This window comes from Montipora capricornis, chromosome 7 (assembly GCF_036669925.1).
Source record: "Montipora capricornis isolate CH-2021 chromosome 7, ASM3666992v2, whole genome shotgun sequence".
Lineage (NCBI taxonomy): Eukaryota > Metazoa > Cnidaria > Anthozoa > Scleractinia > Acroporidae > Montipora > Montipora capricornis.
In genome coordinates, this window is record NC_090889.1 from 45,549,639 (window position 1) to 45,563,325 (window position 13,687).

The 13,687-nt window shown below is 38.1% G+C and overlaps 1 protein-coding gene across 5 annotated transcripts in view; it reads right to left on the reverse strand.

The window, feature by feature from the left end:
* Positions 1–1,496: 1,496 nt before the first annotated feature.
* LOC138057283 (thrombospondin-2-like) overlaps positions 1,497–13,687 on the reverse strand; it is a 26,003-nt gene continuing 13,812 nt past the window's right edge. For 3 of the 5 annotated variants that reach the window (XM_068903333.1, XM_068903331.1, XM_068903330.1), the window contains exons 2-7: positions 11,770–12,099; positions 11,133–11,419; positions 10,734–10,910; positions 7,691–7,867; positions 2,165–2,203; positions 1,497–1,714 (exon numbers count right to left, since the gene is read on the reverse strand). In XM_068903333.1, coding sequence (XP_068759434.1) covers positions 2,196–2,203; positions 7,691–7,867; positions 10,734–10,910; positions 11,133–11,419; positions 11,770–12,059 — 939 coding nt within the window. In that variant the 5' untranslated portion in view covers positions 12,060–12,099 and the 3' untranslated portion in view covers positions 1,497–1,714; positions 2,165–2,195. The remainder of the gene's footprint in view (positions 1,715–2,164; positions 2,204–7,690; positions 7,868–10,733; positions 10,911–11,132; positions 11,420–11,769; positions 12,100–13,687) is intronic. The other 2 variants (XM_068903332.1, XM_068903334.1) reach the window with 2 other exon arrangements.

A 13,687-nucleotide genomic window follows, 5' to 3' on the forward strand; every position in this document is an offset into this window, starting at 1 on the left:
TAAGTCCTCGCTCCAGGCTTTCTCGAATAAGTATGCAGGCGACATACCAATAATGGCGGATGCTATGAAAAACAAGTATTTCGACGTAATAACATTGAAATGTTGGTGAAAGTAAGTTAAATTCATTATTTGAAAAGCGTATGCAACATTTTGGCGGCGTTTCCGTTTCTGATTCTTCAGTAGTGTCTGAAATACTCTAGGGTGTGGTAAGGAAATCACCTGCGATGGTTTTTTTATTGCCAGGGAAAAGGGCATATTCGTGTCCTGGTCAAAAAATGAGCAAGGTTGTTAATAGGTGCCTGAGCAAAACTAAGTAAAAGGTAACTTTCGATTTCGTTTCAATGGAAGCAATTAAAACAGTCCACAAATTAGGGTCAGTTCTTATGAAAGTGATATTTTCTAAGTAATATATGTGCTGATTCACGGTTTTCTCTAGGTTACTAACATTAAAGGAAAAGCTAAAAAGGACCTCAAAAGTCTTACACCCACACCCACAAAATAGGATATTGATACCTCTTAGGGGTTTCTTTTTAAAATTCCGGAAACCCCTCGTCATTTTTATATGGGAGTCCCCCAGGAACGATGGCTGTTCTCGTTAGTGCCACTACCTATGCGTTTAATGCAGAGATGAAAAGCCTTAAACAAAGCTTGGTAATATGTCTGTTTTTTTTACGGAAAGCCTCAGCAGAGATTCCTGATATGCCTTTTCAATTACCATTTACACAATTGGATTGGGATTTGCTGTGACTCTTCTCAGAGTCCTAAAACAATAGAGATTTCCTTAACACTTTCCATGTTTTGCGATGAAAATCATGTTTTAAAGACAAACTTACTCCCCAATTATCTGACCCAGGAAAAGGCAACTTTGTTTTGAAATTATTTCTAAAATTTTGGTCAAAATTTGAACTGTCAGCAGATGTAGTTTTCTGATTTCTCGTCACGGATAGTAGAGGATCTTTTCTTGCTCTTTTTTTTTTTCCATTAACGGTCCAAAGTTCTCGTAAATGACCCACACTTCAGGCAGTTTTTGAACTCAGTCAATAATATCAGGGATATGGTTTTAACAAATTGTATGTGCAGACAGTGAATCCCGATTTTTCGTACCTCAGAGGGGAAGGAAAATTGGTTTCAAAAATCGGGTGTAATTTTTTCGAGAAATAGGGCACACATGTAAAATTACAGTGTTCGACTGAGAAGAGGGAAGACTCTTGGAGCTCGTTACCTTCCTTGGTACGAGTTAAGTTTGAAATTTGTGCTCAGAATCATGGAAGAGTTCTATTTGAGGCTCTAAATTCCAAAAAAACTGCGTGGGGAGCGTAAACCTCAGTAGCATTTATTGGGCAAGCGGTTCAAGATGCCTTACTTAGTACACACCAGCATTATGTAATAATGGTGGCTACTCCCTCATCTATTAAAAGGTGAGCTTACTGGAAGGAGTGCGCTAAATTGAATGCTGATGTTTGATAATCTTCATAAATAAATATTACCACAGCAAATTCCATCATTCTAAACTTGTTTTATTTGTCCCACACCAACAAAAGCAAAAGATATAACCGATTAACAATAATAATAGCAACAATATCCAAAGCGATGCCGTAGATCCCTTCTAGTAAACCCTGTTATGTTATTTTCAAAGCTGTGTTTACCCAGCCCCCATTCACAGCTGTAGAAAGTAATCCCCATTTGTTGTCCGGCCGATCTGTTAACGGTGGATCTGAAAGAATAATGATAATGAGTTATTACGTTAGGTTTGTATTTCTTAAGATCTTGTAGGATTGACTGATCGCTCTGAGCCTTCAGTTATCACTGGAGCTTATTTCATTCAGTGAAAAGCATAAAATAACTGATCACCTGATCTAAGCAAAACAAGTATAAACCCGTGAGCAGCACATATACATGAAAAGCGTACCTTATAAAGAGATGTCTTCATTTCTAAAACACTACACAGGCAATATTAATTTGATAGTTTCAATACTTTCCAAGACACGAACACTTTCTTTCCCCAACGCTCCACAGTACTTTTAGCGTTTTTGTTGCACTTAAGTATTGTTTTGGAAGAAAAAAACTCTACGGAAAAAGTTAGTTCATGTAACACTAAGCGGGTACTTAGAAAACCCAGCAGGGTGTTCTTGATTACACGTCAAGGAACATGGCTCAATATTACCTGCTTATTTCCTTTCACAGTACTTTGTTTCTCAATACCCTGTTGAAACATACATAAAAGCCAAGATATCAGTGCTTGTACTATTAAAGATGTACGATTAAAAACGTTGCAAGATACATTTTTTGAAAGACAGTGGCTTTTTTATCCAAAGCTACGTTTCTCTTCTTACAGACTTACATTCAAGAGGGCGCGCTGTCCTCTCAAGAGCGGCCGTTATCAAAAAGTCAGTTGAAGAGAACGTCAGATAGAAGCCAGTCCGATTATAGACCCATGTGTTTGGCAAAGAAAAATACCTCTCCCCTCTTCACCCCTTGAGATATACACTTCCCTCAATTCTTATTTTTTCCTCTTTGCACTCACTAGTGTCCTCACAGAACATTGCACTTGAAATGGAAATTTGGCAAAGAACACTTTTTCAAGTAAGTGCACATTGTACCGCTTACTAACAGTGAGATCTTATAATACATCGCACATCAATGCCTTATGAAAAATCTTTTCCAGTCTGCTCAATCCAAACGTTTTTCTATCGCTGATACGTCTTCTAGATACCTCCAGCAGAAATACGTTCTCCAAGTTGTAAACATAACCAGAAGCTTTGGTTGGAATTCCAGGGACTCAAAAGCTTTTAACACCGAAACTACTTGAATTATATTGTAGTTTTGTAGAAACATATGACATACATGATGCTCTAAGACTTAGTCATAGACCTAGTCGCTACGTGGTTGCGCGGTCAGCAATGGGCAGTGTAAACTCAATTATAAATGAATCTCAATATCTGTTCACTTAATGTAAGGGGATTAGGGGATTACTTGAAAAGAAGAGAACTCTTTAATTGGCGTAGAAAGCAAAAACACTCAATTTACATGCTGCATGAAGTTCATGGTTCTGAAAGTACAAATTCCGGATGTGGGCTGCAGAATGGGGATATAGAACTATTTTTGTGGACAAGCTAGCAGCAAGTGCAGGGTTGCCATTCTGTTTAAGAACACCTTCAGCTTTAAAATTCGAAAACCCCTCTCTGACCCAAATCGTAGATTTATTATCTGCGATATCGAAACAGAACAGAAATGTATTACGTTAGCCACATTATATGCTCCTAATGTTGATTACCACAGTTTTTTTTGTAGATTTTCTTTGATCATCTGCTCGAATTTGAACGTGACAAAATTATCATAGGTGGAGACTTCAATCTTGTTTTTAACATAGACATGGACATAAAAGGTAGACTTGCTATGGCACAGAGTAAGCCTCAAGAAATTGTTATCATGCCGCCTAGATTTTTCCTCGTAAGCCAGTGTTTTATGTGTTATGTTACGGGAGCAAATATTTCAGCTGGATACAAAACAGATCACTCTTTAACTGACATGAAAATAGCCCTTCACTCAAACCCTAGAGCCCCAGGTTACTGGAAAATTAACACTTCGTTTAAATAATATTGATTATGTTATTCAAATTAGGAATGTTATTAAGAAAACACAGGAAGAATATCAATATGATGATGCAGTAAGAAAGAGCTTGCTATGGGCGATGATGAAACTTACAATAAGAGAACAGGCTATAAAGTATGCGTCGACCAAAAAAACAAAAATATCAAGACGTGAAGAAGGACTTGAGAGAGAAATTAATCTTTTGCAAAACTATAGTGAATCCAACCAAATGAAGCCAAATGAAAAAACCAAGGTCTTTGGCTCCCTAGAGGCTCAAAAAAGAGAAATGGAAACGATTATTGAGTAAAGATTCAATTTTAAGAGCTAGATGCAGATGTATAATGAAGGGGAAAAATACTTTCTAAACTTGGAAAAACGACATTTTAAGCAAAGCGCTATCACCCAGCTAAAGGTAGTGAAATGAGAAATTCGTTAAAACGGATAAAGAAATTTTAAATTCATGTGAAGCTTTTAATGAAAATCTTTATAGCTCAAAAATTGACTACTCTAGTGAAAAGAATGATAATATCTTCTTTGAGGTTTCTACAGTAAAGAAAGAAAATCAAACTGAACAGGACAGCTGTGACGGTCTTTTGACGAGAGCGGAATGCCTTAAATTGAAAAACGCGAAGTTTTGATATTCTAGTACATTCAAAAGGTAGTCTGTAAGCAGCCTTCAGTCAATAAGTTCATTTTATTTTATCATACAGTCCGCAAGCCATCTCGTTTGGCTGTTGACGGGCTCCTTTCGTAAGTTTTTTTAAAATGCTATCCTATTTGGATTTTTGGCCTTTAAAAACTTATCAATCAAGAAAACTTTCATAGTTCGTTTTCCTTAATGTTTATAACCAAATGTTTTATAGCTGATATTACTCCACAGAAAGAAAGAAAGTTAGTTTTAACGTTATGGCGTTTTTTTAAACGCAGACTGAGAAAGATAGAAATCTAGTCTCATTTTTTTTATTAAATGACCAATATTCTGCAGTCCTTGAGAAGACCATGCTATTTTCATTGCCTGAAATCGTCAAAATTTTGCGCCCGTGATTAATTGTCAGCGGAATCTCATTTTCAAAATGGCGGACAAAGTTTATCGCAGTCAGGGAAAACGTATCCCCGACGATATTTTAAATAATTTGAGCTCTGTGGATTTGTTTGACGAAGAAAAAGGCAAGAAAAAAACATCTTCCAAGAAAATTTTAGGTGTCTACCAGGCCGAGCGGCTGATAGGAAGAAAACAGGACGCAGATGTAAGTAAAACTGTACTTCACTGAACCCGAAGAGGAAATTTTGTTCCTATCTTTAGTGCCCATTCTATTTTTCGTTTTTTGTAACTCTCAAGAATCTCAGACATTTTGTTTTATATAAGGTAAGCAAAGCTATATTTTGTGGAATTGTTTTTAATTTTCCCGAGTATATACTTCCATTAAAACCAAGCCTGGTTTGCCAATAGTGGATTTTTGGAAGCCTGGAACCTAGTTTATATCCCATGAAACATCTCTGGATTTATAGCAACAAACAAAATGACGATCAGGTGAAGTTTGGAGTTGTGAAGCTTTCCCTTTTCCTTGTCTGACCGAAATGGGTCATTCGCAAATATGGCGTCCATTACTGGACTACAGATGGAAAATGGACAAAATAATGCGCCTTTGGAAGTATTTTGCAGTGCAAAAATCGTCCTTTTTACGACTGTTTCGGAAACATCTTACATCGCAGAAGTGATATCGAGTCGGGCAAATTTACTTCAGTGAAGGGTTTATCCTCTAATCGACGAGTATTTCGCATGACTTCGACATGATTTTAGGACAATGTACGGAGAAATGGAGCGTACAACGAGAGATAAAAGTGGCCACTTCGGGAAGTAAGTAAACCTACTTCTAATTAGCCATTTTTAACCCAGATGCGAAGGTTACACAGCACTTAACATGTTTCGAGTAGGGGACCGAAGATCCGTAAGCTCGTAATCGATATATTTGAACAAGTTTCCTTATCTCCATACATTTTCTTGTACGAATTCGCAGCCATTATGGCCTTAGTGCGCACGCGCAACCGCCATCTTGTCCCTAATTTCTGGCAATGAGTAGTGTATTGGTCTATTATTGACGCGAAAGAGAGAGTTTAACCAGAGAGTCTGTGACAGTTACTGTTTCTTTGAAGAAATTTATCTTCGTAAATAACTGATTTGACCAGGCTTGCAAAATTTCTTGCAAGGCGAGATCCGATACTTTGAAGTAAGTAGATAATTCCTTTTTGTGGAGATTACCTTTAAAAATAATATCGCCGCCTAAGTCTCTTATTATAACTGTAGATTGAAACAGCTTCCTTTTGCATCATTTCCTTTGCCAAGATACTTTTTCACCCAGCTTAGTTTCAAAGCTTGGGTCAAAGGCTTATGTCAATCATATTTAGTCCTCAATCTTCATATTCACTGATCATTATATCACGCTTGATCTTGTCGCCTTTGCCACCCACAAAAACTTTAAAACAAACGGTGTTGATTTCATCAATAGCACGCTGGTTTGTTGGCAAAGGTGACAAGATACACGTGAGTTGAGAGACAATTAAGCTTTTTAACGCTGTTATTTTTTTTCCGAGAAGGCTTAATCTTCGAAGTTCCCAGCAGCCCAAACTTGCCCTGAGTTTTGTTAGCTTTTCATCATAGTTGCCTTTCATCATTATTTCTGGGTCGATTGAGAGCCATACACCTAGAGTTTTGATTTTATCTCTCATCCATTTTAAATTGTTTTCAGGGTAGATTTTTTCTTCGCTTCCCGCCTTTGTGCCAATCCAAAGCCGCGAGTTTCTATTTTTATATTATTTAATCGGAGGCCTGATATCGGACTACAATATTATAAAAACTGCATTGAGTTTTGGATGGATGCCCTAGATCCGTCTAGAATAAGAGTTGTATCGTCTGCATATAGGCTAATTTAAATTTCATTTCCATCAACTATTATACCTTTGATGTCATTGTTTTTCCTTGTGTCCGCAAGACCTTTCGCACATAAAATAAAAAAAATACGGTAACAGCGGACAACCTTGCCTAACCCCTCCCTCTAGCTTGAAAAGATTACTAGCCCAGCCATTGTTCAAGATGCAGGTTTCTATGTCATTGTAAAAGAGGTTAATCCAGCTGATAATGGATGGGCCAAAATTGTAGTGCCGAAATGTTTTCTGTATAAGAGACCAATCTACTAAATCAAAGGCTTTCTCAAAGTCTAGAAAACTTAGAAGTCCAGGAAAATTTTTATCAGTTGTAAAGTTGATGACACTATCAATAAGTCTAATGTTCTCCCCGATAAATCTTCTCTGAAGGAAGCTGGGCTGAACGTTTTCAATAAGTTTAGGAAGTACTTCTTTGAAGCGATTCGCGACAGCTTTAGTAGCTATTTTGTAGTCACAGTCCAACAAAAATACTGGACGCCAGTTTTTAACGAGGTACGGCACTGTATCTTTTTTGGAATAAGTTTAACGATCCCTGGCTTCTGAGATACGGATAGCTAACCTGTTTGATAAGCATAATTAATTGCACCAAAAAGAAATTCGGCACTATCCTTCCATAAAAAATTGTAGAATTCAGCAGGTAACCCATCTGAGCCTGGTGTATTATTGGAATCCATTTCTTTAAGTACCTTAAACTCTTACACAGGAGGCTAGCCACTAATAGTTTCTTAAAAGAAGGTAAATTTAAATGAGAACGATCTTTGCAATTTCTGCCAAAGTGAAGAGGAAACTCTTATCCACCTTTTCTGGAACTGTACGGTAACTTCTCGCCCCTGGCATAATTTTAAGGAATGGCTGCTTAATAATGGCACTTCTTTACTCTCGCTTGAGCTAACGCCTTTTTCTGGCTGTAGACTTAGGGTGGTCTAAAACAGATAGAGTCCTGCCATGTTGCCATGCGTCTGTCCAGTAACAGATAACAGAAGGCGTCAAAATGTGGTAAGAACACCACTGACGCTCTCGGCTATCTCCTCGCTGGCCACGTTTTGGTGTACCAGATTTCCACGTCATCTGTGATCAATTACTGAAGAAACACACGGCAACATGGAATCTATTTGTTAAATATCTGACGACGTACGGGTAATGTTTCACTTTATACCTTTGCATGGCTTCACTTTACAAATCTTTTCTTTCTTAGCTTTTCCATTACAATCCTTTCCGTTCCCTGACTTGGGTGGGTTGGTGCAGGTACGGGTCCTATATTTCCTGCCACCACCACAGGTCTTGCTGCATTCACCATACGCTGACCAATTGCTCCAACCACCATCCACATCTACTGAAAAGGTATAATAATACGGTAATCAATCAATCAATCAATCAATCAATCAGGCAGTCAGTCAGTCAGTCAATCAATCAATCCATCCATCCATCCATCCATCCTTCCATGCATGCATGCATCCATCCATCCATGCATCAATCAATGGGCTAGTCAGTCATTTCGTCAGCCCGTCAATCAATCAACAGGCCATTTCCGAGTTACCTTGTGCCTCTGATTCAAAACGAGTGTTCGCGTAAAACCTTTCATATGAAAATGATTTTGATTTGCGTGAAAATGCTTAAGTAGGCGGAACACATTACCATATTAATGGTTTAGCAAGAAAAATCAGTTATTTTGATGACGTGATATTGAGTGATACTGTCAAAAGCAAAATTCTGCGAGGCTTTCTTAAGATATATATGCAGGCAAAGTAAAACAAAACAAGTTTAAAATAAATATTATTATAGTTGTTCATCAATAATGCCTACAATGAAAGAGCTGTTCCCTTTTCTATCTTCTAGAAAACTTAGAAGTCCAGGAATATTTTTATCAGTTGTAAAGTTGATGACACTATCAATAAGTCTAATGTTCTCCCCGATAAATCTTCTCTGAAGGAAGCTGGGATGAACGTTTTCAATAAGTTTAGGAAGTACTTCTTTGAAGCGATTCGCGACGGCTTTAGTAGCTATTTTGTAGTCACAGTTCAACAAAGATACTGGAAGCCAGTTTTTAACGAGGTACGGCACTGTATCTTGTTTTGGAATAAGTGGAACGATCCCCGGCTTCTGAGATACGGGTAGCTAACCTGTTTGATAAGCATAATTAATTGAACCAAGAAGAAATTCGGCACTATCCTTCCTTAAAAAAATTGTAGAATTCAGCAGGTAACCCATCTGAGCCTGGTGTATTATTGGAATCCATTTCTTTAAGTACCTTAAACTCTTACACAGGAGGCTAGCCACTAATAGTTTCTTAAAAGAAGGTAAATTTAAATGAGAACGATCTTTGCAATTTCTGCCAAAGTGAAGAGGAAACTCTTATCCACCTTTTCTGGAACTGTACGGTGACTTCTCGCCTCTGGCATAATTTTAAGGAATGGCTGCTTAATAATGGCACTTCTTTACTCTCGCTTGAGCTAACGCCTTTTTCTGGCTGTAGACTTAGGGTGCCATCCATCTCTTTGCAAAAATTCCTACTTTTTATTCCTAGTTGCAAGTCTCTGATTCTGGAAATATTCATCCTATGATAGACCTTTTTCCCTCTTTTCCTCTCACGTTACAATTTTTGAAAGATACTTTCGCTTTTTTTTCTGCCTTTTGCTCTTCGGTTGCCGCGGGTGTTGGACCGTAGCTGGTGTGGATACATGTTGATAGCATAATTAGTAAGAGTCATGTAATTATTTTATCATGTAAGTTAGTGTGTAAATAAACAATGAAAGTAAGTGAAGAGTAGTAAGTGTGGTGAGTGTTATGTAAATATTTGTGTCATGAAAGGTAGTGCGTTCATAGTATGTTTGGTATGCGATGTAAGTTACTATGTTAAAAGTACTGTAAGTAAGTGAACTGTAGTTAAAAAATAATAATCAATAAAAATGGGAAAAAAACCGAGGGGCCAGAGGGTGATCGCCCAGTGAGACTCTGGGATAACGGACTTGAACTATTTTTTGATTGGTGGCTTGCATAACAATGGCAGTCCGACAGGAAGTCGGTAAGTAATTCGGAAACCCTAGAATTTGGAGGGAGATTCAAAATCTAAAACTACTTTCAGTGCTGTTTGTTTTTTTCTACCTCAGAAATATATAAATCACAAAAATAGCAAAACGACGGTGTTTGAATTGAACCATTGCAATAAAAAACGCAAATAAATAACGCCGGGGAATTTTCCCACGCTGCTAAAATGCTGTTGTATAAGTACATCAGTCGCTTTGGGGAGAAATCCGTGGAAGAAGGTCTTGTGGAAGCCATTCAGAATTACGGAAACATAACTGTAGTAGAAGAGGACAATGGTGTCGTTTCCGCAAAAATTTCTCGATCGTGTTGCTTGCACGATGGTATTCTGCTCGATAGAATGCACGCTAAAACAGTAAAAATACACTTACTGATAGCGCCAGAAGTTTCATCTTCACTCGCTCTCATGCACAGAAAGCCAATGATCAATTTCTCCAGTTTCTTTTATGGTGTGAAAGGCTAAATTTCAACCCGCCATTTCTACTGCCTACTGTTTTCTCTTTTCTGTTTCCATTTAAACTAAAGCATGCGCAATAAGACCGGGAACCTACGTTACTCCATTTTCCCAGAGTCTCTCCGTGCGCTCACCCGCTGACCAAAAATCCCGAGGACTCTGGGTACGAGGTTGGCGTGAACCGGAAACAAAACCTGCGGAAAAAATTTGTCTTTATCTCGAAATTTGCTCAGTAACCTATCTTGATTTTTTGCCTGCATGTATCATTTACGATGGCACTAAAAATAAATAAAAAAGTTTCGGAAATAGTTATATAGTAAAATTTTCTGTAAACTATAAAACGCCTTTTTCGATGTATCTTAAATTCTACTAGAAATTTTTTTGTCATACTCTCTAAGAAGTTAAAGAATTTAGGGAGATCTCCAAGAAAGAAATATAAACGGTAGGTCACCGACTTAGTTTTTCAGATAATTTTCAAAAACTGAAATTTAGAGGGCCTTTTTGTTGACCTGAAGTGTTGCCATGGTACCAATATGGCGTCGTAAGTACCCTTAAAGTGTTACCCAACAATAAAGTTGCAAAGATATTTATAGTTTGCCTACACTATGAAATATCTTTCATTGATATCTTTCATCGTTTCACAAACACTATAGCAACGAAAACCCCTTTTTGAGCCTCCTTAAATTATCATTGTTTCGCCTACCTTTGCATGGTCCATTGTCGCATGACCTGGTCTCTTTGTTGAATCCAGAGCATTGCGCCCCACAATTAGACGGAGGGGGGTTGGTGCAAGTGCGGAATCGTTCTTGCTGTCCAGCTCCGCAAGTCACACTGCACTCGCTCCAGTCTCCATAGGCGCTCCAACCGCCATTGATAGCCGCTGAAAGAAATGTGTCTTAGTGAACTAGGAAGAGTTTTGTTTGCTCGCATTATTTTTTTCGGTACAAAAGATGTGTCATAGCATTGATTGTAAATGTTGCGCTCACGAACAGGCAGCAATGTTGGAAAACATGTGTTGGAATGCTATTTTTCAGGGTGGTTTGTTATGGTAATTACTGCTAATTCGTGATCTGCGTGTGTAAGTCAACAAAATAAAAATTACGTTTCTTCATCTTGCAGCATCTGAACTTTTCAATGCAGTGAATTTCCTTGCAACTGCTTTTGTAGAAGCCTGTCATGTAATATCCCGCCTGTTGGCATTCACTCCAACCCTGGTGGTCGAATGAATGGGTGACATCTTCATCGTAACAGTGCTCGTAACTGTTGGGGTGACCCAGTGGATGGCAGCATTGTCCCTCGTCAATGTGTTGTAGGTATGCATGTGGTCCAGAGCCCATTCTGAGGCCGTTCAAGTAGTAACCAGTTGGACACAGCGCCCAGACATTACAACTGAAAAAGGGTGGGAACTTTTGTTAACCACAAAAATTAGCAACGAGAAATTTGTACTTTTGTGGTATACAGCAATGAATAGTACTTTGCAAAATTACGTTCAGGACAAATTTATAATTTTCGTGACAACGAAACAGAAAATAGTGCAGCTTCAAACGATTCCAATATTCAATCTACCAATAAAATGAACAAACTGCGTTAACAATAGTACAATAAACGCTTAAACGTGTGGGTTATTATTATTATTATTTTTTTTTTTTTGAGTTTTTTATTGCAATGGTTCAAGTTTCGATCCAGGAATGTTTTTATGTGCTTTGCCGTCACAGATCTTAATATTTCTAATAACTCACCCATCCAATGTGTGTAGCCAGTTTGCATTTGAGCAGGCTGCAGGCTGATTGGTATAACTGGGTTCAGTGGCTGTGCAGCACCTTCCATATTCGATTCGCCCAACTCTTTCATCTCCCGGTTGTCGGGGGCTCCTCCACAATCCTCTTAAGTATGTATTTGTATTGGGACATCTGGACCAAGTTGCTCTATCCAGGCTCACCGACCAGTCAGCCTGGTCACAGCTTGAACATTTATCAGGCTGGAACATCAGCAACGCAATGATAAGTTGGATGGCGAACACAAACCACATTCTCTCGTCTACCTGTTGTTCAAAACTTGTGAAGACCTGTCTAAAAAAATGTAAATAGTTCACTACGTGAAATCTTATACTTTTTCAAATTCTTACATTCGTAATTTGAAGGGCACAACAAGATTAACTATCCCAAGCAAATGGAGCGCGATGTATTGAATACTTTGTTAAATTTTGAGTTTTTAAAACTCAAGATTTAACAAAGAATGAATGAGCTTATCAGCGCCTTTGTTACCCAGAAATTTTCCAGTTTTTGAAAGCCAATCGCTCCTCTAATATAACACCCAAAGAACCAAAAATTTCACCAATTACTCAGTTTTACAAGCTCTTTAAATGTTTGTTGTGAATTGTGTCTGGCAAGTTGCCTCCTCTGCGACAAGTCATATGTTAATGAGATAAATGTAAACAATGACATCAGAAAACATTCTCCTTTGGCTGGTTTGTTTTACAAACGAAATACAGAGCAAATCCATGAGGAGACCTAAACGTTTGCTAGAACATGTCTAATTTAGGTATATCAAATGGAATTTAACTCGGCTTTCGTGTGAAAATGAAAAAATTGTATTCACTGGCTAGCTGGGATATGATCGAAAAGCTATTGCAGTCAGCACCAAGCTTTTTGATGGCCTATTGCTGACTATTCAATAAAGAAAGGATCGTTAAACGTTGTCGTTCTCTTGCCAAGAACTTCTTTTATCATAACAACTTGAGCTTTCCACCGTGTTTAATGATGTTTGTTTCCACGAAGCGGTAAACTCTTTTATTACAATGTGAATGGCAATTTTGGTCTGCTATAAAGCAACGTTTAAATGGAAAAAGATGAACATGATTGATAGAACTTAAGAAACAGGTAGATTTACAGCCTGCCGGATAATAAAAAGCTAGTTTCAACCTGGGTTAATATATTAATGTTGGGTTTTACCAGCAGGGTTTTCAAAATGGAAAAAAAAAAAAGAGTTTAAAAGCCACCCTGGCCTAGCGTTCTGGCCCGGGTTGCCCGAAGCATGGTTAGCGCTAACCACCGTTAAGTACCATACAAACCTATAGGTTTTGATACCTCTTAACCAACGGTTAATGCTAACCAGGCTTGGGGCAACCGACCCCTGTTATTTAACGTCGAACTCTCCTCCTGTGTGACAACGTAAACATCACAGTGGTCAACGTTTGAAAAAATTTGAAACAATTGATAGCAATCTTAGAGGCAGAAAATCACACAATCTACTTCTTGTTTGGTACGTTCAATTTACTGCAAGTGAAAACAAGTCATTCGCATGCAATTTTTAATTCTTGTTCAGAATAAGAGAGGTGAATTCTTAATTACCTATGTTGTCCAACATTACTTGGGATAGTAAAAGCGAAATCTAGGGCGCTTTCCATTTAGAAAAAAAATTCGGGAATTTCCTATTGGAAAAAAGTTGTTCCATTTTGTCACAAATTTCGCCAGAGTTGAGGTGCAAGACACTGCAAAAGTTCGTCGTGGAACTTCCGTGGGTTTCCCGGTCATTTCCGTTTTGCTGTTATGGTCTTCGATCTCTTTATACTTGGAAACTAGCTTGCCCATTTCCGCATACACTTCTCGCCTGTGACTAGAATGAAAGTCGGTAGCGGTTTTGTCGAAAATCTCCTTT